The sequence below is a fragment of the Bubalus bubalis genome, chromosome 4 (assembly GCF_019923935.1).
Source record: "Bubalus bubalis isolate 160015118507 breed Murrah chromosome 4, NDDB_SH_1, whole genome shotgun sequence".
Lineage (NCBI taxonomy): Eukaryota > Metazoa > Chordata > Mammalia > Artiodactyla > Bovidae > Bubalus > Bubalus bubalis.
This window is the reverse complement of record NC_059160.1, coordinates 151,970,315-151,995,118: the sequence shown is the minus strand read 5'-3', so window position 1 is coordinate 151,995,118 and position 24,804 is coordinate 151,970,315. Positions and strand designations below refer to the sequence as shown.

At 40.9% G+C, this 24,804-nt stretch overlaps 1 protein-coding gene across 16 annotated transcripts in view; it reads left to right on the top strand.

Annotated features, from left to right (window-relative positions):
• KCNMA1 (potassium calcium-activated channel subfamily M alpha 1) overlaps nt 1-24,804 on the top strand; it is a 772,527-nt gene that overhangs the window by 576,354 nt on the left and 171,369 nt on the right. For all 16 annotated transcript variants that reach the window (XM_044942339.2, XM_025285153.3, XM_025285152.3 and 13 more), the window contains exon 15: nt 11,320-11,429. In XM_044942339.2, the coding sequence (XP_044798274.2) occupies nt 11,320-11,429 (110 nt within the window). The remainder of the gene's footprint in view (nt 1-11,319; nt 11,430-24,804) is intronic.

The following is a 24,804-nucleotide window of genomic DNA, read 5'->3' as shown; positions in this document are numbered from 1 at the left end:
TATTTATAATGCTAGAACATTTATAGAACATCTACAGAGTACACGTCCAATAAGTGCCATCTTTTAATATGATTAAACCACCAGAGTACCTATCACATCACAGAGAACCACTCAGCAAACATTAGCTATTTGTCAGGTACTATGCAGGTCGGGAAGCAACAGTTAGAACTGGACACGGAACAACAGACTGGTTCCAAATAGGAAAAGGAGTACATCAAGGTTGTATATTGCTTATTTAACTTATATGCAGAGTACATCATGAGAAACGCTGGACTGGAAGACACACAAGCTGGAATCAAGATTGCCGGGAGACATATCAATAATCTCAGATATGCAGATGACACCACCCTTATGGCAGAAAGTGAAGAAGAACTAAAAAGCCTCTTGATGAATGTGAAAGTGGAGAGTGAAAAAGTTGGCTTAAAGCTCAACATTCAGAAAATGAAGATCATGGCATCCGGTCCCATCACTTCATGGGAAATAGATGGGGAAACAGTGGAAACAGTGTCAGACTTTATTTTGGGGGGCTCCAAAATCAGTGCAGATGGTGACTGCAGCCATGAAATTAAAAGATGCTTACTCCTTGGAAGGAAAGTTATGACCAACCTAGATAGCATATTCAAAAGCAGAGACATTACTTTGCCAACAAAGGTCCATCTAGTCAAGGCTATGGTTTTTCCTGTGGTCATGTATGGATGTGAGAGTTGGACTGTGAAGAAGGCTGAGTGCCGAAGAATTGATGCTTTTGAACTGTGGTGTTGGAGAAGACTCTTGAGAGTCCCTTGGACTGCAAGGAGATCCAACCAGTCCATTCTGAAGGAGATCAGCCCTGGGATTTCTTTGGAGGGAATGATGCTAAAGCTGAAACTCCAGTACTTTGGCCACTTCATGCGAAGAGCTGACTCATTGGAAAAGACTCTGATGCTGGGAGGGATTGGGGGCAGGAGGAGAAGGGGATGACAGAGGATGAGATGGCTGGATGGCATCACTGACTCGATGGACGTGAGTCTCAGTGAACTCCGGGAGTTGGTGATAGACAGGGAGGCCTGGCATGCTGCGATTCATGGGGTCGCAAAGAGTCGGACACGACGGAGCGACTGAACTGGAACTGGACGTTAGTGCTTTACAGGGATCACTTCATTCCATCTATCTTCCTAAGAAGTAGGTACTGTTGTTGTTCTTATTTTTCAGATGAGGGGATCGAGGCTTGGAGAGGTTATACAGTTTGGCCTGGGGCATTCAGGGAGATGGGATTTGAACTCAGAGGCTGCATGTACTTTGTTACTTCCTGCCTTGCTACTGCACTCGGGATCAGGGCTCCTCTTAAAAAGAAACTGCTAAGCCCAGCTAACCACCTAAGCAATTTTATAAGCTGTCCACTTTCAATCTCTGAACCAAATGTCTTTTTGATGAGGCCCAAAATCCACTCTAGGAAGCCACAGAGGGGAATTTCTGAAGTCATTTTAACTTCCTGTGAAAATATTCTCTAGCTGGCAAGAGATTTTCTAGATAACAATGAATACACAGTAAAGCGGGTGCCTCTGCCCTGGATACCTGGCTCACAAATAACCCATTTGGCTTCCCAATCATCCTGATACCTAAAACTAGCAGAATTTATGCTCGTGGCTTGAATGGCTCTGTTCAGCCAGAAAGCCAAAGTTTATGGCTGAAACCCTTTGCTCTGAAATGAAATCTAGTCTCTTTGGCCCGACTTTATTAGGCTGTATTGTACAGCGATAGGAGACATAAGTATCCAGAATCTGCTGTCACTAAAACAGGACTGAGTTGGCAAGCATTTTTATCCTCACACTCAACACTTTGTCCTACAATGGAAAAGTTAAATAAAAATTAGGGATACAAATTAGAGCCATTTTCTGAAAGTTTCATTTTAATTGAATTAAATATAGCCATGTCATTGTTCCCTCTTTACACAGCCCACATTGAAACGGAGACTAAGCTATCATTGGGGTCCCTGAATCAATGGAGAGAGACTAAGTAGATAAATCTGGATGCCTGAAATATTTTTTAGACTAATGACCACAGCAACCAAAACACTGGGATACCCATCTTGTGTTTAATTATCCACAAGCTTTCACTGTAACTGGCTCCAGTATTTAGTGATACTTGTAGAAAGCATCCTTTTTTATCTCTTACTCAAATCTGCTAAGCCATGATTGAGTCCCTGGTCCTCAAAGCCATGATGGAGAATACGTGTTCCCTGTTCTTCACTCTCTTTGGGAGTACCTCTTCTACTCTAAGTGTGATCCATCTTTGGGGAGTATTGATGTTATCTGTGAGCTTGTTATACATGCAGGATCTTAGACCTTATTCTAGGACTACAGACAACACATTTTCATCAGAGTCTGGGAAGCACTGGACTCACAGCTTTAAATGTTTCCACTGGTAAGAAATTATCCTGTATTAACATCAGTGAATTTAGTGAGATTCTCCCCAAACTGTCTAAAATATTGAAGATTTTCTAAAAGCATAGGTAATTCTCCAGTGATTTGTCTCATCAGAAGCAACCTTATGATTCCTGTGCTGATTCAAGTGCTTCTCTAACTCCTTCCTTTTCTCCCAGTTCTTAATTAATTAATTAGTTAATTAATAGCCAACAGTTGTTTTTGACCTCAGTTTTAGGAGCAATGGAATTGCCAAGTACAGCCTTTGCTGGACTCTATTTCCTGCTGAATTGTTGTTTGATGCTACATTGAAATTCAGAGAGTAAAATAAGAAGACTGAGGGCTGGGTCACATGGGAAAGAGAGCATAGTCATGGACAGAGCAAAGGGGGCTCCTTTTTGCAGGCAGGGTGGTGGGACTGTAGCTAGTAAGAATGAGAACTTCTATTAGATTGCTGGCAAATACACCAGTTCCTGAGAGTCCCTCCTTTCATATTCAAGTCTCTAAGGTATTGGATCTAAAATTTAGAAAATCATGAACCACTTACTAAGTAGCCCAAGATGTTCTGTGTTGACAAAATTTCCCCAAAAAATGTATTGCTCAGCAAGGTCTGGGAAGTTTAAAAATCACCCAATTATACACATTCCCTATGAGATACCAAGAATGTAGAATTTTTCAGCATTCAGAAGCACAAATTGATTTCTTTTATGGTTATACCTAATGTTGTGAGTTATCAGTACTGAGTTGTGATTGGATGCCTAGAAAAATTAGACTTCTTTGTCTCTCTCCAGTTTTGTCTTGCTCAGTTCAATTAGACAAATATTAATTAAACACTTCTTTTAAGCACCTGATAGGGTAGTATGCTGCTTGTTCTAGAGGATACAAAGTTGAATGCATTAGCAAGGAGCTTGTGTTTCAAATTCCAGTTTATTATAGTTCTTGTCAGTCATTAGAAGTCTCAGATGCTGTGATGGTAGCTAACTATAACTAATGTGTACTGAGTGCTTCCTGCAAGCCAGGGAGTGTTCTACGAGTTCTTTATCCATCAACTTATTTAGCCCTCCCAAGCTCCCCAGAGCTGGGCATGATTGTGTTCCGAATAAGGCAGGACAGAGCACATCAAATTGGGGAACCCAGGGAAGACCACACAGATGAGGTGGCATATGATGGGAATTTCACAGTAAGAGTTGGGTTCTGACAGTAGAATCAGGGAAACAAAAGTGGTGGGGAGATGAGGGAGAGAGAATGTTAAGAACAATATCCTGGTCTCCACCAGTTCCTTCTTGAAATAAAGGATTCTGCAACTAAGTATCATGTTTCCTGCTATGGAGATTTAAAACTCATAGTAACATGTGAAGTACTCTGCATTGCACTAAGAAAAGTCCCCTTTTGGCTTTGTGAAATCCACTGCTTCCCAAATGTATTTCATCATCCATTCAACAAATATTGAGCTACTGCTGTGTTCCATTCACGGTCCAGGCATTACAGACTTAGATGAAGTTTTCTGCCTTTAAAAAAACCTACATTTTAATGGGGACTAACAGGACTCCTTGTTCACTCTCTTGTGTTCAAGACGACGCTTGTTAACAAGTTCTGTTGAGTTTACTTTGGGAAATCTTGGTTGGGAATAATCCTGCTTTACTGGAATTTGGGAAAAACTGTGAGAAGTAAGGTTTGTAAGATAGAGTGGGACCAGTGTAACTGCAAATGCAGTCTGTGGATGGGTGCTGTGAACTGTTTGCCTCTAGAAAGAGTCAAGTACAGGAAATGAGAGGAAGTGCTTAGGAACTTCTAAGTTCCTAAATCTTTGACAAATTCATTTTATATTGGTTGAATCTAATGATAAAAGTTTTGGACTTGTACTTTGCATCTCTTGTCTATTCTTTTTTTTAAGAAATTCATTTCTGTTAGATTTTTGCAGAAGTTTGAGTCTGCCAAACAGTGAATATTAGAAATACAAACAAAACCCAGTCTCTTACCCCAAATGGGTTGAGAGGCTGTTCTGGAAAGCCCTGCCTGCCAGGGGCTGCATTACTCCCCTGAGGATTGCTCGGCAGATGTCTGCTTGAGAACACTCACTTGCTGCTTGCGCTACCCAGATGAGAATTATTTTTAGTGGTATTTTAAGAGCCTTATTGTTTGAAGTACAAATGAGAATGTTCTTAACTAATATCAAGATTGCAAAACCAAGTTCTATTTGGACAGATAGTAAATAGGCCCATCTTTAAAAAGGTCTGACATCACTTAAGCATAAATACCTTTCTGCATTGAAAAGGAAAAGAAGGAAAGGGTAGACAAACCTACATATTGAAAAAATTACCAGTTTCCTGCCACATAGGTGATACTTTCTGAAATTATAGGTAGTAATTCTTTTTAAAAGTTATCATATCACTCTTTCTGCTAACCCATCCTTTAACTGCAGTTCCTCTAGCATTCTTTGTTCTGTGTTTTCAGAAATAATCTGAACTGGAGTAACATGGGAGGTGGGGTGGAGGTGGGAAATGCCCTGTGTTCTGTGGTCTGTTAACCTCTCTCTGCACACTTCACATGGACTGATTTCTTTTTTTTTCATAATGCCTGATGGAAGAAATCTCACTTGATAGTCTGCAGCACACTAGTCTGGGAATAAGAGATTTGGCTCAAGTCCACCCCAAAATTTATCTTTGGAGTTGTTTATTTATTCGTTCAGTGCTGAAGCAACCAATTATCTGGCATTCCATCAAATCCCAAATAATGTATTTTAATTGACATTATCCCGAAGCCTTTGGACAATCTGAGATCCTTTGGTCCTATCCTCTCATTCTGGAAAATGCAATCTGAAATAGGCCATAATGGTGGAATGCCAAATCATTATGGGGTCCCTGAAATCCAATGCCGTTCTAGGAAGGGCAGCCGGCCTGAGTCCACATCCAAGAAGTACAGCGTTGATATGCAATTTGGCACAGAGGAGAGATATATTCTGAAAAGGTGCAAATCACCATTGGTTTCCCATCTCTTCTGCTTTTCTGTCATTTCAACTGTATCACATGTTTCTTCCACCCCTAGAAAGCTGTGCAGGGAGGCATTCTTTGTTCTGGCACCCAGGAGGACCTGAGCTGCTGCTGCTGCTGCTAAGTTGCTTCAGTCATGTCCAACTCTGTGTGACCCCATAGACAGCAGCCCACCAGGTTCCCCTGTCCCTGGGATTCTCTAGGCAAGAACACTGGAGTGGGTTTACCATTGCCTTCTCCGAGTGCCCAGCCTAGAGCCCACCAATGCTGATCCCATTTTTTAAAAAATTGTAATTAAGAGCTTGACACATTCTGTGGGGGTTCCCTCTTTTTTGTGGGAATAAATATGTTGTGTGGGATTAAAGATACATTGGCCAGTTCCTATCTCAGTGCTGTGTTTTAGACTGTCACAATACAAAGGACAGAGATAAAGTATAATTTATATGCACAAATATTCAGATGCAATTAATTAATTCTAATTAAAGACTTATGATTGAAAGCTGTACATCCTTTAAAGGAAGAATATTGAGAATTTGGATAGGTTTTTAATCATAAATGTAATAAATGCCTGCTATTACAATAGCTTTCTTCTCTCAATTTTAGGTGACGCTGCTGTGTTTGTTATGACTCACCTCTTCTTATTGCAGCTATTAACATAATGGTCATTGGTTTTTATAATTTCCTTTTAGTTCGTTATTTTTGATGTGCACAACATAACATATATTTGGATTAAAATAATGTACTTGTTTTCAATTAAATAAGGATTGAGGTATGATAGTCTTTGGAATCATTTACATGACTCTGGAGGTAGGGACAGACTTTTGCAAAATTATTTAGCTGTAATCAACATGGTTATTCAGACTCTTCACTGGAAACAGAAATCACAGTGATCATAACATACCCCAGCTGGGAAGGTTGATTTTTCACATTCACTGGGTTGTTAGCATTAGAGAAACACAGTTTCACTCTAATCAGAGAAAGCATAAAATATAAAAGGTGTCATTACTGACCCACCATTAGTAACACATGCAGAATCTGGGATCAAGAAGGTGTTACTTCCCCCAGAGCCAAGGCTGATGTTTCCAGTTGGATGGTACCTTTGATGATGGAGCCATCAGCCCACGGATTGGTGTACAACCATTTACTTAAGGGATTGAACTAGGCTGGTTGAAAAATTAGATAATGAAGGGCAGATAAATAAGACCATGAGAAGTGTGGATGAGCGAGCCCCACGGCTCAGTTCTGTTTTCTCACTGAAGATCTGTGAGTATTTGATGAATAAGGACCCAGAGCACATCACCTGCTCATCTTTGCTAGGTGATCTTCTAAAGCAGCAGGAGTTTGATGTGACAGCCAAAGGAGAAATTGCTGCCTCAGGAAATGTTTCGCCTTTGACTGATTGCTGAATGGCTGGCAAATTAATTTTGGCACCTTTACCTAAGTCATTTTGCTCCCATTCCTCCATTTCTCTGCTGGAAAGTATGTATTCACATTACAGTTAAAAATATGTTGACAACACAAATGTGGAGAACAGCATGTACTATTTCAGGAAAGAAGTTGTAGGCTGGGATGGTTCCATTTTATAGAATAGAAGTGATGTCGTTGTGCTCTGAGAGGAGGCCTGAACTCTCCTTTCAGCTCAACTTAAAATCAATAATACTTCTCACTGACTTCTTACAAAGTCAGGGGCTCCAGGGTTTAAGATATTGAGTACTTGAGGAGCTTCTGTTCTAGTATTTTCCTCTTAGTTAATATTTAGCAAAGCTTTTATATTTAGCAAACCCTCTAAGTCCACCAAAATCTGAGTACCATTGCTTCCTTATACATTTGCCTCTTCAGTCTCTAGCAAGAGATAATTTGGGGGGTGGTTAATAGCATGAACTCTGAATCCTGTTTATATGACTCATTGGCTTTGTGACCTTTAGCAGGTTACGTCTCTGTGCCTCTGTTTTATCATCTGTTAAAGGGACTCATAATGACAATAACTCACTGTACTCTCTGTAGATCTCTTTGTTCACTGTCATTGAACAGTGCCAAGGTTTTTTTTTTTTTTGAATTTTATTTTATTTTTAAACTTTACATAATTGTATTAGTTTTGCCAAATATCAAAATGAATCCGCCACAGGTATACATGTGTTCCCCATCCTGAACAGTGCCAAGTTTTTAAACTCAATGTATTTCACACTAATTTTTCCTTTTCTAATAATGTATCTTATTACTGCTGCCAAAAAGTAAAAGGAATGTGCACTTTTGCTCTGGCTCTTTTCAAAATAAGTGAAAGGTGCCATGCTTGAGACTTACAAAAGTAAACTTTAATAAGACGGGTAATTGAAGCCCTTGCCTCAGGATGAAGATTGCTGTTCTGTTGTCTCAGTTGGTGACATGTTACAGTGTCATAAGGCTGGGTGCTGGCTCCCTGCCTCTCCTGATGTGACTGGCCTGTTCCTGTGGTTGTTCTGTCACAACTTGTCACTCTTGCCCTTAAGGATTAAAAGGTGTAAGTGTTTATTATAATTACTGATTCTTCTTATGTTGTAGTATCATCTTGTAAATTAATTGTGGTCAAATACATACAACATAAAATTTACCATTTTACCATTTAAGTCATTTTCAGTGGGGTTTTCTTTTTTCTGGGAACATTTATTAGAACCTGAAAAACTTGTTATCAATAGGGAGACTGTGTTAAAGATATAGAAATCTGAAAGGGTTACGATAATGACTTTAAACTCCTCAGCTTTTAGACTGTCCATTCAATGCTGCTCCATCTTACACTGTAGATACTGAGAATCTGCATATGTCAGTCAGTTCAGTCGCTCAGTCATGTCCAGCTCTTTGCAACCCTATGGACTGCAGCACGCCAGGCTTCCCTGTCCATCACCAACTCCCAGAGCTTACTCAAACTCATGTCCATAGGGTCGGTGATGCCATCCAACCATCTCTTCCTCTGTCGCCCCTTCTGGAGTGGGTTGCCATGCCCCCAAGGGAATGTTCCTGACCCAGGGATTGAACACAAGTCCTCCTGCATTTCCTGCACTGCAGGCAGATTCTAGGTATATGTTGTGCTTTTTCTGGCAAATAGAAAAGTATGCCAGTTCAAATAAAATTCAATCAGTAACTGGAACGACTCTTAAGACACAGAATATGCTCAATAAATATTTGCTGAAAGGATGAATCAATGAAAAAATGTATGCTAAGTTCAAAAAAACAGTAATAGTGATACTCTACAAAGAATTTGTTTCTACTTAAATTTAAGAAGTTTAATGATGAACCTACAATAAAATTTGGTCTCAAGGGTAGTTCCATTAGGCCACAGAAGCATGAAAATAGTGATCATAACCAAAAGAGCCAAATTAAAACCATATTAATTTAGGAATGGTATCAATAATAATAATTAAGATAAAGTTTCATATTTTCATTATTTTTAAAAATCAAGTAGAATATTTAAATTAGCAGCATAAGCAATATATTATAAAAGGAATGTCCCTGCTGAAAGAATCAGCTGAATTCTACTTCAAGAAAACTATTTGCCCATGAAACTCAACTATAAGGATTTATAACTCGTAATCCATCAGGTAGTATCCTATTTACCAATAAAAATTATGATAATATAGTGTCCCAACTATTATATATTTCAAACTATTTACTAATGCAGACTAAGCTTTCTTCAGATTAGTTAGCATTGACGGCCTTTGCTTATGAAGTCAAGAATATGTTTTTGAAAAAATAAATTGAAGTCTTGTGAATGAGAAAGATTAAAAAGTTTGTGCTTAGCTAAACACATCGCAGTTAATTTTAAGTAAATCATAAAATTTAGCAATAGAAAAGGTTGAGTCCTTTCTTTGTTTTCCTTTTTTAAAAGACCCCACTTTGGGGAAGACTAATGTGTAGATGAATAACCATACCCAGCAATACTGCATAGTACATGTCTAATCTGTGGGAGTAGGTCAGAAGCAGCTCAGACTAATGGGGATAACCCACATGATTTAATCACCCAGCCCTAGCACAAAGCAGACAAATAGCAGAGAAGCAGGGAGCAGTCAATTTGTTTCTACATTATTCCTAGCTTTTGTAGTTCAGAGTGTCACCAAGTAGATAGTAGGTGTGCATTTCCTACTGTTTCCAAGTCTCTTATATCTCCCCCAGTTAACTGATTATTGAGCCATAAGCAAGATACATTTCATTCATTACCATGCAGGACATTATTAAGAGTCACTTCCCTGATTGGCTGGGAAGCTCTCTTTCTTCCTCCCCCTAATCTAACCTCCAGTGGGAGTGAACTGAGGAGGTGGCAGCTTACAGATACCAAGAACCACACAGACTGCTTGTTTTCCTGGCTTGGGAATCCAGGACATCCGCAAACTCCCAGAGGGGCTCAGTGTTCTTGTTGCTATTCACTTTATATGGTTTGAAATGGTTGACTCCATGGTAAATCCCTTCCAGAAATGCCTAGCATGAAGAAGGCTGTTGGGAAAACCAGTTGAACTTGATTAATTATGGAAAAAAGACATTTAATGAAGTTGGGATGGAGACCTTTCTGAAACTACATTTAACTTTTAGTGATATTCAAGTTAGGGTTGGAAAATTTTACTTTTTCCAAAGTAAAAATAGATACATTGTTTTGTGTTATACATAATGCTCATTGAAAAAGCCTTCAGACTACACAGAAATCTATAGATTTCCGTATTTCATAGTCATTCTATGTCTCAAAGATAACAACTGCTACTGTTTTGGTATAGAGCTTTCTGTATTTTTCTATGGCTTTACAAACATTTAGTTAATTATAGGATATTTAAAAAATAGAATCAGACTATATATGCTATTTAGTAATGTGTCTTTTAATGTAATTTTCTCTATGCAGAAATTTTCATCATAATTTTTAATTGCTTTCCTGTATCCAGTGGTATAAACCTACCATTTGTGGTTTCTAATTTTTCACAAATAGAAGTATATTCTTGTAATATGTATGTGTATACTTATATACTTTTTTTTTTGCTATGAATACTTAAATTGGAATTGTGTAAAAAGAGTATTGCGCTCCAAAATCACTGCAGACAGTGACTGCAGCCATGAAATTAAAAGATGCTTGCTCTTGGAAGGAAAGCTATGACAAACCTAGACAGTGTATTAAAACGTAGAGATATCACTTTGCCAACAAAGGTCCGTATAGTCAAAGCTATGGTTTTTCCAGTAGTCACATATGGATATGGGAGTTGGACCATAAAGAAGGCTGAGTGCCAAAGAATTGATGCTTTTGAATTGTGGTGCTGGAGAAGATTCTTGAGAGTCCCTTGGACTGCAAGGAGATCAAACCGGTCAGTCCTAAAGGAAGTCAACCCTGAATATTCACTGGAAGGACTAATGCTGAAGCTTTAGTACTTTGGCCACCTAATGTGAAGAGCTGACTCACTAGAAAAGACCCTGGAGCTGGGAAAGATTGAGGGCAGGAGGAGAAGGGGGCAACAAAGGATAAAATGGTTGGATGGCATTGCCGACTCAATGGACCTGAGTTTGAGCAAACTCCAGGAGAAAGTGAAAGACGGGGGAGCTTGGTGTGCTGCAGTTCATGAGGTCGCAAGAGTTGGACGTGACTTAGTGACTAAACAATAACAAAAAAGAGTATGCGCTTTTGTAAATTTTGGTAACAATTAAAAATTGCTCTCAAAAAATTGTATCAAGTGTGGTGAGTGCCCATGCCTCCACATTGTTAGAAATCATACCGGAAGATGTGGTGCTCTAGGGTGGACAGCTAGTCTACGAGTTTAGGGTCATGAAAGCGTCACGTGGCCATGGGGCTGGTTCCTGGGTGTTGAAGTGACTCACTGTTGCCCAACCAGTGCATTCGTTTGTTTGCCAGATGGATAACCTGCTTTCCTTTGTACAGTCTACTGTCCTATCTTAAACCCTTCTCCTATGTTCTTCTCCCTTAGATTGAGGAAGACACGTGGCAGAAATACTACTTGGAAGGAGTCTCAAATGAAATGTACACAGAATATCTCTCCAGTGCCTTCGTGGGTCTGTCCTTCCCTACTGTTTGTGAGTAAGTGACCGTTAACCATATGCTCTTTGGCTTTCACGAACATTCAATGTGTCCCTTGCAGGAAAAACATCTCACCTGTAGCCACCACAGTGCGGCCATTGACAATTACCGGTGTCCTGTGCTCAGCCTTCTGCGACGAAGGGGAAAGTTGGTTTCTGCTTTGGGGGTTTCTGCTGACTTTTCTTAGGCTTGGATCCTTCATATGCACTAAATTATGAACTGCAGTTTTTCCTGTGTGTCTCAAATTATGCCCCTGTGATATAGACACTTGTATGAAGGGTGGCATGAACCCGTGCCTCTGATTTTACCAGGGCAAGACCAAGTCGTGCTAGCCCCTTGATAAAAGAAATTTTAATTTCTTTCAATCAAGTCAGATCATAAAGACATTACAGAAGCTACTGTTCAAAGTGCTTTCAGTATTTGCTGAGGGAATGTGGAGCCAAATGTACACAAAGAGGCTTTTAATAGTCCTGAGCAATTTAGCCCCAAGATGGACATCTGCCACATTATAACAATAAAAAGCCTTAGTGCCTCCTTCTACTGGCTCAGCAGGATGGATTTGAGCAAGGGGTAGCCCTAGCCTGCATGACCCTTTAAGGTAGAACAGGTGATCATTTAAGGGCTATGATGTCAGGAGCTCCAGGTGTCCCAGACCTCAAGAAGTTTTCACCAGGACAATGGCTCAGATGTTGGACAGAAGTCAAATAGATGCTTTGTCCCCATGAAAACACAGACTGGGGATGCTGCAACATGCAGCCCCATCCTTTGACACTGTAGCAAAGACTTTGGTAAACTCAGTCTCACTGATAAAAACTGACGAAGCAGGAAAATCTGGGAACTCGTTGGGCTGAGGAAGAAGAGATATTCCTTTGTGCTGTCTGCATGCCTGCAAACCAAAGCCACCTTCTGGAAAGGACGACCTGAGGAGGACAGTCCTGGGGGCTCTTGGGCTCCTCACAGTTTCCTGTTCTCTGAACAGCAGAGAGGGGCCAGAGCACCCGGTAACTGGGTGTTTACCTGTCAGTGGCTTCCATCAGTGAGCACAGCAGGTGCACCCTGCCTGTCCCCGGGCCCAGACCCTGAGCAATCCAAAATCGTTTGACTGTTTACTGAGATTTCTCACCCTGTCTCAACGCGGAAGTTTAAATGCTAAATGGACTGGAAAAGCGAATAGGTAATTGATTCCAAAGGAGTTATTTTCTGAAAATGGATGCCCTATTGTAACTCCCATGTGTTCCTTTCTTTTAGAGCCATTTCTCATTCCACCGTAGAAAGGAGTTAACCATTCAGAGGCACTGGGTCCTGGAGCCCTGAGGCAGTCCCAGGGGATTTTTCTCTACCTTGGAACGTGGACTGCCTAGGATAGAAAGCCCAGGAGGATTCAGGACTTGTATTAGAAACTGGTTCTATAGAAAGGTAGTTGAAGCCACCTATGTCTAACGTATGGGTGGTCTGAGCACACAGCAGACCTGCCAGGGCCTGGAGTCCCCTGTGGCACTGGGGACATGATGGGGGACTATGCGAAGCCCCCTTCTTTGGCACTTGAGCCTCCCTGACTTGACTGGTGTCAGCCTGAGTGCTCCCTTGGAAGTCCATTCATCTGTGTCCCCCAACCCCACCCCCCTCCCCGGCCCCCTGCTTTTCGACTGCTTCTCATTTTTGCTTCTGGGAACTGAGGCAGTTCATTGTAACAGTGTTAACCTGCAGGGTTCGGAGTGCCCTGTCTGGAAGTTCCAGCTGGGTTATCTCTGGGGTCAGTTTGACTCACATATTTGTCTTACACAGTGTTTACTTTCTTAAAACTTGGTCACCAGTGTTTCAGATAAATGGTTTTTCTCATAAAAACTAGATTAACAACCTCTTTTGAAAATTTGATAAACCAACATGGGACCTGCATCTCTACTGAGGCTTAAGTAGCTCCAGTTCACTGTAAGGAGGGGTGTAGTGAAGGATCATTCCCTCCCTGATGTCTTAAAGTGGCCAAATTCGCGTTTACATTGGGGCCTGGCCTCCTCCCTGGGTGAGCTAGCCCACTCTGACATAGCGGGGTGTGTGAAACTTCTCTGCCCACTGGAGCCGGCTCAGGAACTGGACACCAGTCTGTAAATATTCCCCTTGATTGATTTTCATGTTGACAACATGTTCTGAGAAGGAGAAAATCCTTCAGACATACCTTGTTGTCGGAGAATGTAGTATTTGTTTGGTACAGCTTCTAGAATACAAAAAAAAAAAATGATGAAAAACTTGTGAGTGAGAATCTGCTCAACTTACTGCTATTATTCCTTTAACACAATGATACAGCAGAGGTAGAAATAATCAATAAAGAAAGGACATTTAATGAGATTTAGGAACATCCCAAAACATTGAAGCTCTCCTCAAGCATTTGATTATCTGGAGGCTTAATTATCTGTGTTTTCTACTTTAAATTAAAGAAAAGCCATAACTCAAAGTTACCAGCAGTTTAATGATAAGACTCTTCAATTCAGGTTAATTAAAGCACAGCTGTAATTAGAGTGTGGGGCTGTATATCACTGGGCTGGCACATAAGTATTTTCATTACAGTAAGAATTGGCTATTCAATTTCAAGATGACATAAAGGACGCCAAAATATATTTTCAGCTGGTTCATGTAAAAGAAAAAGAATTGGGGAATATTCCGGGTATAATAAAACACAGATAAAATATACAGATTTTCAGAGCCGTTTCTGTAATTATGCACGGCATTAAAACAATATGCAGCCAATAACGTCTTGAGGCATGAAAAGAAATAAATTTGCTCTTCCCCTGGGCTGGCAGAGTGCCCCCTTGCAGGGTAGGATCACCACACCGGAAAGCTTGGAGTTTCTCAGAAGCTGGGAGAGTCATGCAGTGAAAAAATAAAGAGGCAGGATTAATAGGTGAAATTTGAGGTCATTCCCCAAGAGAACAGAATGCGGGAAGAAGAAAGCAAGGGCAGGAGGCCCCCGAGTTTAACTCTTTTAAGCATTTCAAGCAGAGTGATGCTTTCTCCGGCTCAGGTGAGACTTGCATGAGCCATTGACCTCCATGTGTGCATCACCAGAAGTCACAGCTTTGTTCCAAAAATAATAATTTAGAGAAAATACAATATCATTTCTAAATATAAATATCATTTACATTTTCTCAATGAATCTTCACCACAATCCTGTGACCTTTCTGTGACTATCACCATCCCTGGTTTATAAAGGAGGACACTGAGACTCAGATGTTGGTGTTCCCTTCCAAAGACACCGAGCAGACAAATTACAGAGCCAGGCCTCCTGTGCTGGGGCCTTATACAATTGAGAACAGCTTGGAGGAGCTGTTAGCTGAAGGCTAGCTAATTAAGACTCTCCTGGGGAGCTTATTAAACAGAGATTTCTAGACTCCATCTCCAGATTTTTATATCTGGGATAAGCCTCCCAAATCTGCATTTGTTTTGCAAGTAAGTCAGGTGATTCTGATCTGAAGTCTGATGACTCAAAACCTCTACAGACCCCATTCCTCCACACAGGCTGGAATAACCTCTTATTTCCACTTCAGTCCCTGGGTTGGGAAGATCTCCTGGAGCAGGGAATGGCTACCCACTCCAGTATTCTTGCCTGGGAAATCCCATGGATAGAGGAGCCTGGAAGGCTATAGTTCATTGGGACACAAGAGTCAGACACAACTTAGAGACTAAACCACCCCACTCTGGGCTTAGCTATTGGGATGCTTTTCTCTGATTTTAGCCAAATCATAGAATTGTAGGTGGGTCACATCTTATAAGCTAAAGTTAAGATTTGTGTCTTTGTGGCAGCTTCCTCACCATCTCTCCTTTTTCATGAAAGGGTATTCTGAATCTCTATGGACATTAGAAGTGAGTCTACCCACTACCATGCCAGGCAACCTGCGACTGCTCTCCCCACTCTCTGCACCTAATCCAAATTAGAATAGGAAAAAGGCATGGGGGTTCTGAGCCCTTTAATGCTCTCTGTCCTCTGGGGATCATAAAGCAGTTTCACATAAGCACCAAATGCAGAGAAAGACAATTCAAGATACAATTGGCTAGATACCTCTTGACCTTGAGGGCATCATGGTGGCCGTTCCTAGAATACCCTTAACATGTTCCTTTTAAGGACCAGCAACTCCTGAACATCTCCTCTTGGTTTTTGCATGGCTGGCTTTCCCCTGGGTCTGTGTGGCAATAAGATCAAGGCAGAGGAGTTTTGGGATCTGAAGGAGAGGGTGCCATCCACTGCTCTCTAAACACCAGTAAACAAGCTGCTCCATTTCCCCTCGTATTCCTCATCTTCTTCAGCAAGGGACTGTGGAGAGTGCAGATGGCTAGTGCCAGCCAAGCCTACAGGAATCCAGGGGCTAAGGTATGAGGCTATGTTTGCACCAAGGGGTCCTGTTTTTGAGTAGTTTGAATAGTAGGGTGCTGTGTGATATCATGAAGTATGAGCTGTGGAGTTGCAAGGGTCACACCCCCAGATCAACGACTTGCTGAATATGTGATTTGGACAAGATGTTTGATTTCTGCCTATCCTTCTCTTGATAATTACCAACTGCCTGACCATCTCTGAAATCAAAATGATAGAACTTTTCTCAGTATCAGCTGATGTCCTTTTCCCCTCTTCTGCTGCCTTCTTGCCACCATCCTTCTATTTTGCCCCACTGAATAGACTGTAAGCACAAAGAAAGAAAGAAATATATCCTGGCATTTCCAAGTTTTGTTTACTCAACTGTTTATAAAATTCTACCATCAGTCACCAGCCAGTTAATCAGCTAGATATTTAATTATCTTGGGATATTTGTCCCAGTGTGTAGGCATGATGCTGTCCCTAGAAGAACCTACAATTAGATTTGATTAAATATATGCTCATTAAAGGGCATCCCAGGTGGCACTAGTGGACCTGCCTACCAATGCAGGAGACGTAAGAGAAGCAGGTTCGATCCCTGGGTTGGTAATATCCCCTGGAGGAGGGAATGGCAACCCACGCCAGTATTCTTGCCTGGAGAATCCCATGGACAGAGGAGCCTGGGGGGCATCGGTTGCAAAGAGTCTGGCATGACTGAAGAGATTTAGCATGTGTGCATGCTCTTTAAAAGATTAATACCAATACTTTCAAATGCCAGGGAAAGGATTGTTTCCCTACAGCGACTGCCTTCTGAAAGTTTGCAGTCTGGCCAAAGAAAACAATAGCCATCCTCAGAGGGAGATGAGTACGCCCACTGATGAGTGTTTGATGAGTGCACGAAACTAGGGATCAGAGACTGAGAGCTGCAAGGACAGGGAGTTCCCTGTAGGCTGGAGGTGCAGAAGAGGCTTCTTGAAAGAGATGACACTTGAGGTGTGCCTTGTATAGAGGTTGGGTTCAGAGAAGAAATAAAGAGAGAGAAGAGGGAATTCTAAGTGATAACGAACCAGGAGGCTGAGAGCCACACAAAAGTCTCTCAAACACTTAGATCTCTGAGATTTTCCAACAAGAACAAATAGATCTCCCCTTTAGGTGGGAGAAGGAGACAAATCCGAGTTCTTCTGATGTGATGTTTTCATGGAGAAACTGTGATAGTATTTTTTTATCATGAGAACTAGCAAATGAGAGGATGCACCCCCCACCCCCGCCCCGCTCACCCCACCTCCAGGTAGGAAAATGAGGGCAGAGGAGGGAGATGGGGGAAAGAGGAGTGAAGGAAGCCACAGGTTCACAGGCTGGTATTGCAGGAACACTGAGTGCCAGGTCCTGAAGCTCATGGTGAGCAGATTAGCCAGTCAGTCATCCCTTGTGAAATATAACACTCCTCACTAGCAAAATATCGATGCTTAATTGATGCTTAATTGTATCAGGTTTTACAGCTCAGAAGTGTTAGGACAAAAGATGTGTTTAAAATACTACATGTCTCTCTGTGTCCCCCTGCAGCTGGTGGAACAGTTAAAAATCATATTTGATGTGGAGTATTTCATGCCTGGGTGACTTGAGGATCTCTAATTAGATGTTACCTGGAGTTTTGCACTGTAGCCTGGGTACCAGCCTGGGGGCTTCTATGCTAGTTTAAAACAGTGTGAGGGCTTCAGGGTGTAGTCCTCCATTCCCTCATCCACAGGCATTCAGGGCCCCTCACACTGAAAAAGTCATGCTCTCATCCTGGGCTGTTTGGCATGGACAGATCTTTCCAGTGAAGCCACTTAAGGAAACTTAAATTTAAGACTGCCTAGAGAAAGCTAGGAAGGATATGCCCATCTGAATGCAGAGTTCCAAGGAACTGCAAGGAGAGATCAGAAAGCTTTCCTAAGTGAACAATGAAAAGAAATAGAGGAAAACAATAGAATGGGAAAGAATAGAGATCTCTTCAAGAAAATACCAAGGGAACGTTTCATTCAAAGATGGGCACAAAAAAGAACAGAAATGATATGGATCTAACAGAAGCAGAAGATTTTGAGAAGAGGTGGTGAGAATACACAGAAGAACTATACAAAAAAAAAAAAAATCCTAATTACCCAGGTAACCACGATGGTGTAATTACTGACCTAGAGGCAGACATCTTGGAGTGCAAAGTCAAGTGTAAAGCTAGTGGAGATGATAAAATTCCGGCTGAGCTATTTCAAATCCTAAAAGATAATGCTGTTAAAATACTGCACTCAACATGCCAGCAAATTTGGAAAACTCAGCAGTGGCCACAGGACTGGAAAAGGTCAGTTTTCATTCCAGTCCCAAAGAAGGGCAATGCCAAAGAATGTTCAGACTATCACACAATTGCAGTCATTTCACATGCTAGCAAAGTAATGCTCAAAGTTCTCCAAGCCAGGCTTCAATAGTATGTGAACTGAGGAATTCCAGATGTTCAAGCTGGATTTAGAAAAGGGAGAGGAACCTGAGATCAAATTTCCAACATCTGTTGGATCATAGGAAAAGCAAGAGAATTCCAGAAAAACATCTACTTCTGCTTCATTGACTACAGTAAAGCCTTTGACTATGTGGATCACAAAAACCTGTGTGTGGAAAATTCTTAAAGAGATGGGAATACCAGACCACCTTACCTGCCTCCTGAGAAATCTGTATGCAGGTCAAGAAACAACAGATAGAATCAGACATGAAACAATGGGCTGATTCCAATTTGGGAAATGAGTATGTCAAGGCTGCATATTGTTACCCTGCTTATTTAACTTATATGCAGAGTACATCATGTGAAATGTTGGGCTGGATGAAGCACAAGCTGGAGTCAAGATTGCCTGGAGAAATATCAATAACCTCAGATATGCAAATGACATCCCCCTTATGGCAGAAAGCAAAAAGGAACTAAAGAGGCTCTTGATGAAGGTGAAAAAGGAGAGTGAAAAAGTTGGCTTAAAATTCAACATTCAAAAACAAAGATCATGGCATTTGGTCCCATCACTTCATGGCAAATAGATGGGGAAAAAATAGAAACAGTGACAGACTTTATTTTCTTGGGCTCCAAAAATCACTGCAGATGGTGACTGCAGCCATGAAATTAAAAGCTGCTTGCTCCTTGGAAGGAAACTTATGACCAACCTAGACAGCATATTAAAAAGCAGAGACATTACTTTACCGACAAAGGTCCATGTAGTCAAAGTTATGGTTTTTCCAGTAGTCACGTATGGATGTGAGAGTTGGACCATAAAGGAAGCTGAGCACCGAAGAATTGATGCTTTTGAACTGTGGTGTTGGAGAAGACTCTTGAGAGTCCCTTGGACTGCAAGGAGATCCAACCAGTCAATCCTAAAGGAAATCAATCCTGAATATTCGTTGGAGGGACTGATACTGAATCTGTTGCTCTAATGTTTTGGCCACTTGAAGCTAAGAGCCGACTCATTGGAAAAAACTCTGATGCTAGGAAAGATTGAAGGGAGGAGGAGAAGGGGATGACAGAGGATGAAATGGTTGGATAGCATCACCGACTCAATGGACATGAGTTTGAGCAAGCTCCAAAAGTTGGTGAAAGGCAGGGCAGCCCGAAGTCCATGGGGTCTCAGAGTTGGACACAACTGAGTGACTCAACAACAAAGAGAAAGCTGGAACTTCCCTGATGGCTCAGACGGTAAAGGATATGCCTGCAATGCGGGAAACATGGGTTTGATCCCTGGATTGGGAAGATCCCCTGGAGAAGGGAATGATTACCCACCCCAGTATTCTTGTCTGGAGAATTCCATGGGCAGAGGAGACTTGTGGGGTTGCAAAGAGTCAGAGATGACTGAGCTATTAACACTTTTTTTTTTAGAGGAAGCTGGGTCTCTTGCCCAATGAAAACTACAGTTAGTTTGACTTGAGTTCTGTGAAATCGTTAGAGATGATTTCTAGAAGAAGACATCAGAATTTGAACATGGAACAGAAAGAAGGCAGCAGGCTGTATTATTATGTGATAGATTTATTTAGCCAGCTGCAGAAATGAACATTTTGTGAGAATTTATGGAGAGGATCAAGTTTCATCTTTAAAAAATATTTTTCCTTGAAGAACCAGCCCTATTCATTCAATTATCTGAGGGTATTATAATTAGGACTGAGCACATAATGACAGGAATACAACATTGAAGATTATTTCTACTATAGGGACTCAGAAAGTGACTAGTAATCCTTCAACATGTGAATAAACCAGTGACCATAAAATCTATTAAGACTCTTAAAAGCTACAGAGGCAACGACAAGTCTAGAATTCTCTACAGGACAGGTTAGGGAGGCAGTCCAACAGAAAATGCCTGGACTGGACTTGATGCTGGATGCACATAAGAAACACGCAGTTTATGTTTTATATTTCTGATGAATAATACTAGCAAAGCTTTCTTTAAAAATGCACTTACTGATGCTTTCTGAAAATGCACTTACTGATTTTTAGGCAGATGTTAATTGCCCATATGAAAGAATATAATTATATTTACATTCAAGTGTCTTAGGTGTGCAGTGGAAATATTGTGAGTTTGGGTATGTTTGAAGGTGGGTATTCTAAAGCCTCCCCACTCCATCTTTTTCAAAGCTACTGGGAAATCTGAACAACATTTTTCATGAGCATTTTAAATCACTTCCATTTTCCTGGTACTGAGTCTCACAAATCCCACTGGTTCAAAGCTTCTTTAACTAGATGTTTTCATTTTGAGAGCTTATCATTTTAAATCAGAGCTCCTAAATGTGCATCTCTCTTTTTTTTTCTTCGTTTTAGCCCCTAGATCCTAAATATCTGGTTTCCCAGTGCAGTGTTCACATCCTCATCCACTCTGATTACATGTGTCAGCCTGACATTCCCAGGGTGCCTCTGGACAACTGAAGAGGGGCTGGCGCTTCAGGGTGGAGCTAGGTTTGGAGGGCACAGTGAAAGCTGCCTCTTCTGTCCTTGCCCCTTCACTCCTGGGTGAATCATCTTCAGTAGCCCCAAACAACATCTTTGCATACCCTCCCTGAACACATTAGAAAGTATCAATTCTACAACAGGTTTCTATGCTTAATTCATACAAGCAAGCAGTCTTTCTAGTCAAGGGGGCTGATTTAATAGCAAGAACAATTTATTTCCCTCTGGGTAGGTGGAAACAGTTGGACTCTAATTCTTAAGAGCCTTTGTTCAGGAACATCTGGGTTGAAACTACTGTAGTTAACAGATGATGTTGGCAGTTAAAAAAAAAAAGGCTTTGTATAATGTTGTCAAATTTGGTAGACCTCTACTTAATAATTATCAAGAAAGCAATCTAACTTGTTATTACAACAGTTTCATTGCAGATTGCTGGTTTAAGACCTTTTTGTGACAAGTAGTGCTTTTTTTTTTTCCTTGAAAAAAGAATTCATTTCAATTCCCCTGTAATTATTTTTGCATCCAGTGGCAACTTCCTGCCTTGAACATATTGGGACATTTTATTTTAGAAAACAAGAATTAATTTCTTGCTACCTTATGGATGATTTCATCTTGTATATCTCATTGTGGAAGCTTCCTGGCTTCCTTCTTGTTTTTTCCCTCACACTAAGCCTCCTTTCTCTTCCCACCCCAGGTCTGTATATGCTCAAGCCATAAGAATGACTCTGAAGATTAGATGAGAAAAACCTATTTTGCTTTACAAAAAAATGGTGTCAAATGATGCAAGTAAATATTTAATTTTAGGACATCAATTCTAAGTAGTCCAAAGGCACATCTTTTGTAACAGGATCTGGGTGGGGGGTGGTTCCAAGGAGAAATTACTGTCTATACCTTAGAACTGTACTTACCTCAAGTCACAGCAGATTGAAGGCAAACATTAAATTCCCAGAGCATATCACTCTTGTTAGTTCCTTCTACACCTTTCTTTTCCTGTCTGCTTCTAACCCACAGGTTAAAAAGCATCTTGTTTCACGATTCTAGACTCACTTCTAATCCTTTTCTGCCTAAACTAGACTCTCTTAGTTTACACTTTATCTGTTGTGGATCATTCCAGCAGCTCATGAGATTTTGGTTCCTGTTGTTTCATACATGTATTTACTCAGCATTTACTGAAAGCTTACTCTTTGCAATTTGAAAAATGCCAGAGAGACAAAGCATATGCCGTGCACTGAAGAATCACCGTCTGAGGACAGAGACAAGTAAACACGTATGACCACACCCCACCCACTCTGTTTACTCACCTTGATTTGCCCTTCCTCCTGGACCCCAACAGAGGCTGTACCCTGACTTTCGCCAGTTTTCTATGGCAGGAACTAACAAAAAAAAACTGTAATTTTAAACAGGGAAAGATGTAGTTCTGTTTCCAGTGTAAATTGTAAATTACTTAAGATTTGTGGAACCAGAGATCAAATTGCCAACATTTGTTGGATCATGGAGAAAGCAAGGGAGTTCCAGAAAAACATCAACTTTTGCTTCATTGACTACATTTAAGCATGTGGCTGTGTGGATCACAACAAACTGTGGAAAATTCTTAGAGATGGGAGTATCAGACCATCTTACCTGTCTCCTGAGAAACCTGTATGCAAGTCAAGAAGCAACAGTTAGAACTGAACATGGAACAACAGACTGGTCCAAAATTGGGAAAGGAGTATGAGAAGGCTCAATATTGTCACTCTGCTTATTTAACATCTATGCAGAGTACATCATGCAAAATGCCAGGCTGGATGAATCAAGCTGGAATCAAAATTTCCAGAAAAAATATCACAATCTTATATATGCAGATGATACCATTCTAATGGCAGAAAGTGAAGAGGCATTCAAGATCCTCTTGATGAGGGTGAAAAAAGAGAGTTAAAAAGTTGGCTTAAAACTCAACATTCAAAAAACTAAGATCATGGCATCCAGTTCCATCACTTCATGGCAAATAGAAGGGAGAAAAGTGGAAGCAGTGATATTTTATTTTCTTGAACTCCAAAATCACTGCAGACAGTGACTGCAGCCTTGAAATTAAAAGCCACTTGCTCCTTAGAAGGAAAGCTATGACAAACCTAGACAGTGTATTAAAAAGCAGAAACATTACTTTGTGACAAAGGTCCATAAAGTCAAAGCTATGGTTTTTCCAGTAGTCACGTACAGATGTGAGAGTTGGGATCATCATGAAGACTGAATGCCAAAGTATTGATACTTTCAAATTGTGTGCTGAAGAAGACTCTTGAGAGTCCCTTGGACTGCAAAGAGATCAAATCAGTGAATCCTAAGGGAAATGAACCCTAAATATTCATTGGAAGGACTATTACTGAAGCTGAACCTCCAACTCTTTGGCCACCTGATGCAAAGAGCTGACTTATTGGAAAAGACCCTGATGCTGGGAAAGACTGAAGGCAAAAGAAGAGGGCAGCAGATGATGAGGTGGTTAGATAGCATCACTGACTCAATAAATATGAATTTGAGAAAATTCTGGGAGATAGTAGAGGACAGAGGAGCCTGGCATGCTGCAGTTCATGGGGCCGCAGAGTCAGACACGACTGAGCGACTGAACAACTACAACAATGCCTATCGGGGACAGACAGCAACAGACAATTCGAAAGAGGAGGTCTGGGACCTTAGGGAGTGATGGGGACTGTGGCACATTGGAGAGCACATGTCCTGTCCAGAGGGGTAAGTGCTTTGAAAGTCCAGTCCCTTTTAGCCATGTGGAATGCAGCTCTCATATGGCCAGATCTGGTTTTCAAGGAAAACTGAAAGCTAGCTTTTCTATGAAGTCACTTATTGGTATCTAATTCTAGTTCTTTGTTTGCCGTTGTTATTGTTTTTTAAACCCTGTACTGACCAAACAGAATATGTCTGCATTTTGTGCTTCGGGCAACCACTTCACTTCCTTTGCTTTTATAAGAAGCAGCTGTGTTGCACATTGCACTGAGACTTGGTTTCCACTTTTGACATTTCTCCATGAAAGTTGTTTAATCTTGAACAAGTTGCTTGATTTCTGCTTTTGGCTTTTCTTCTTAAACACCACTTGACCTTGAACACGTTGCTTTTCCTTCTTTGAACCTCAGCTTGTCCTCCGTGTGAGAGGGGCAGGGCCGGTCAATCTTGAAGTGCCTGAGTCTGAAAAACCTATGGTTGTGAAACTGTTTGCATTTACACGCACACCTCTTTTTATTATGCTTGTCTTTATTGCACTTTGCAGACCCTGCATTTTGTTTTTTTTTTTTTTTTTAACAAATTGAAGGTCTGTGCCAAGCCTATTCAAGCCAAGTCTATCCCATTTTTCCAGTAGTATTTGCTCACTTCATGTCTCTGTGTCACATGTTTCTAATCCTCACAATATTTCAAACACTTTCATTATTATTATATTTGTTATAGTGATCTGTGATTAGTGATCTTTGATGTCACTCTTGTAATTGGTTTTTTGGCAATGGATTTTTTTTTTAATTACACTATGTTCATTATGTTTTAGACACGATGCTATTATTGTGCACTTATTAGACATGGTAGAGTGTAAACATAACTTTCTCATACACTGGGAAACACAAAATTTCATGTGACTTGCTCTGTTGTGATATTGCTTTGTTGAGGTGGCCTGGAACCAAACACACAGAACCCAGGATCTCCCTGTGATCACTTTGTTTGTACCACTTAGTCCCTGTCTTCTTAGTCCCCTTGGCCAGAGAACAAAGGCTTGTTTTAAGTCAAAGAGTTCTTGAAAGAGGCCTCTCTACGCCCACATAGAATCATTTTAGATATGGATTTGAAAGTTACAAAAGAAGACTCAGGTCTACTGGTCCGCCCTGGGCTAGGTGAGGAATATGCACAAAGCCATGTAGATTTTAATGACTTTTCTGAGTTATAAAGCGGCTTTCTTTTTATATAGAGTTGGAAAATGGTATTGTAGTAGCTAGGCAGACATGATTCACCCTAACTATGAACTATTTCTTCCCTTCTCACCAATACAATCAGGTCATTAAAGCAATTAAGGTCCTTGATGCCAAGAACCATCAGAATCCCTAATGGGAGTGGCTATTGCTCGAAGGATTTCA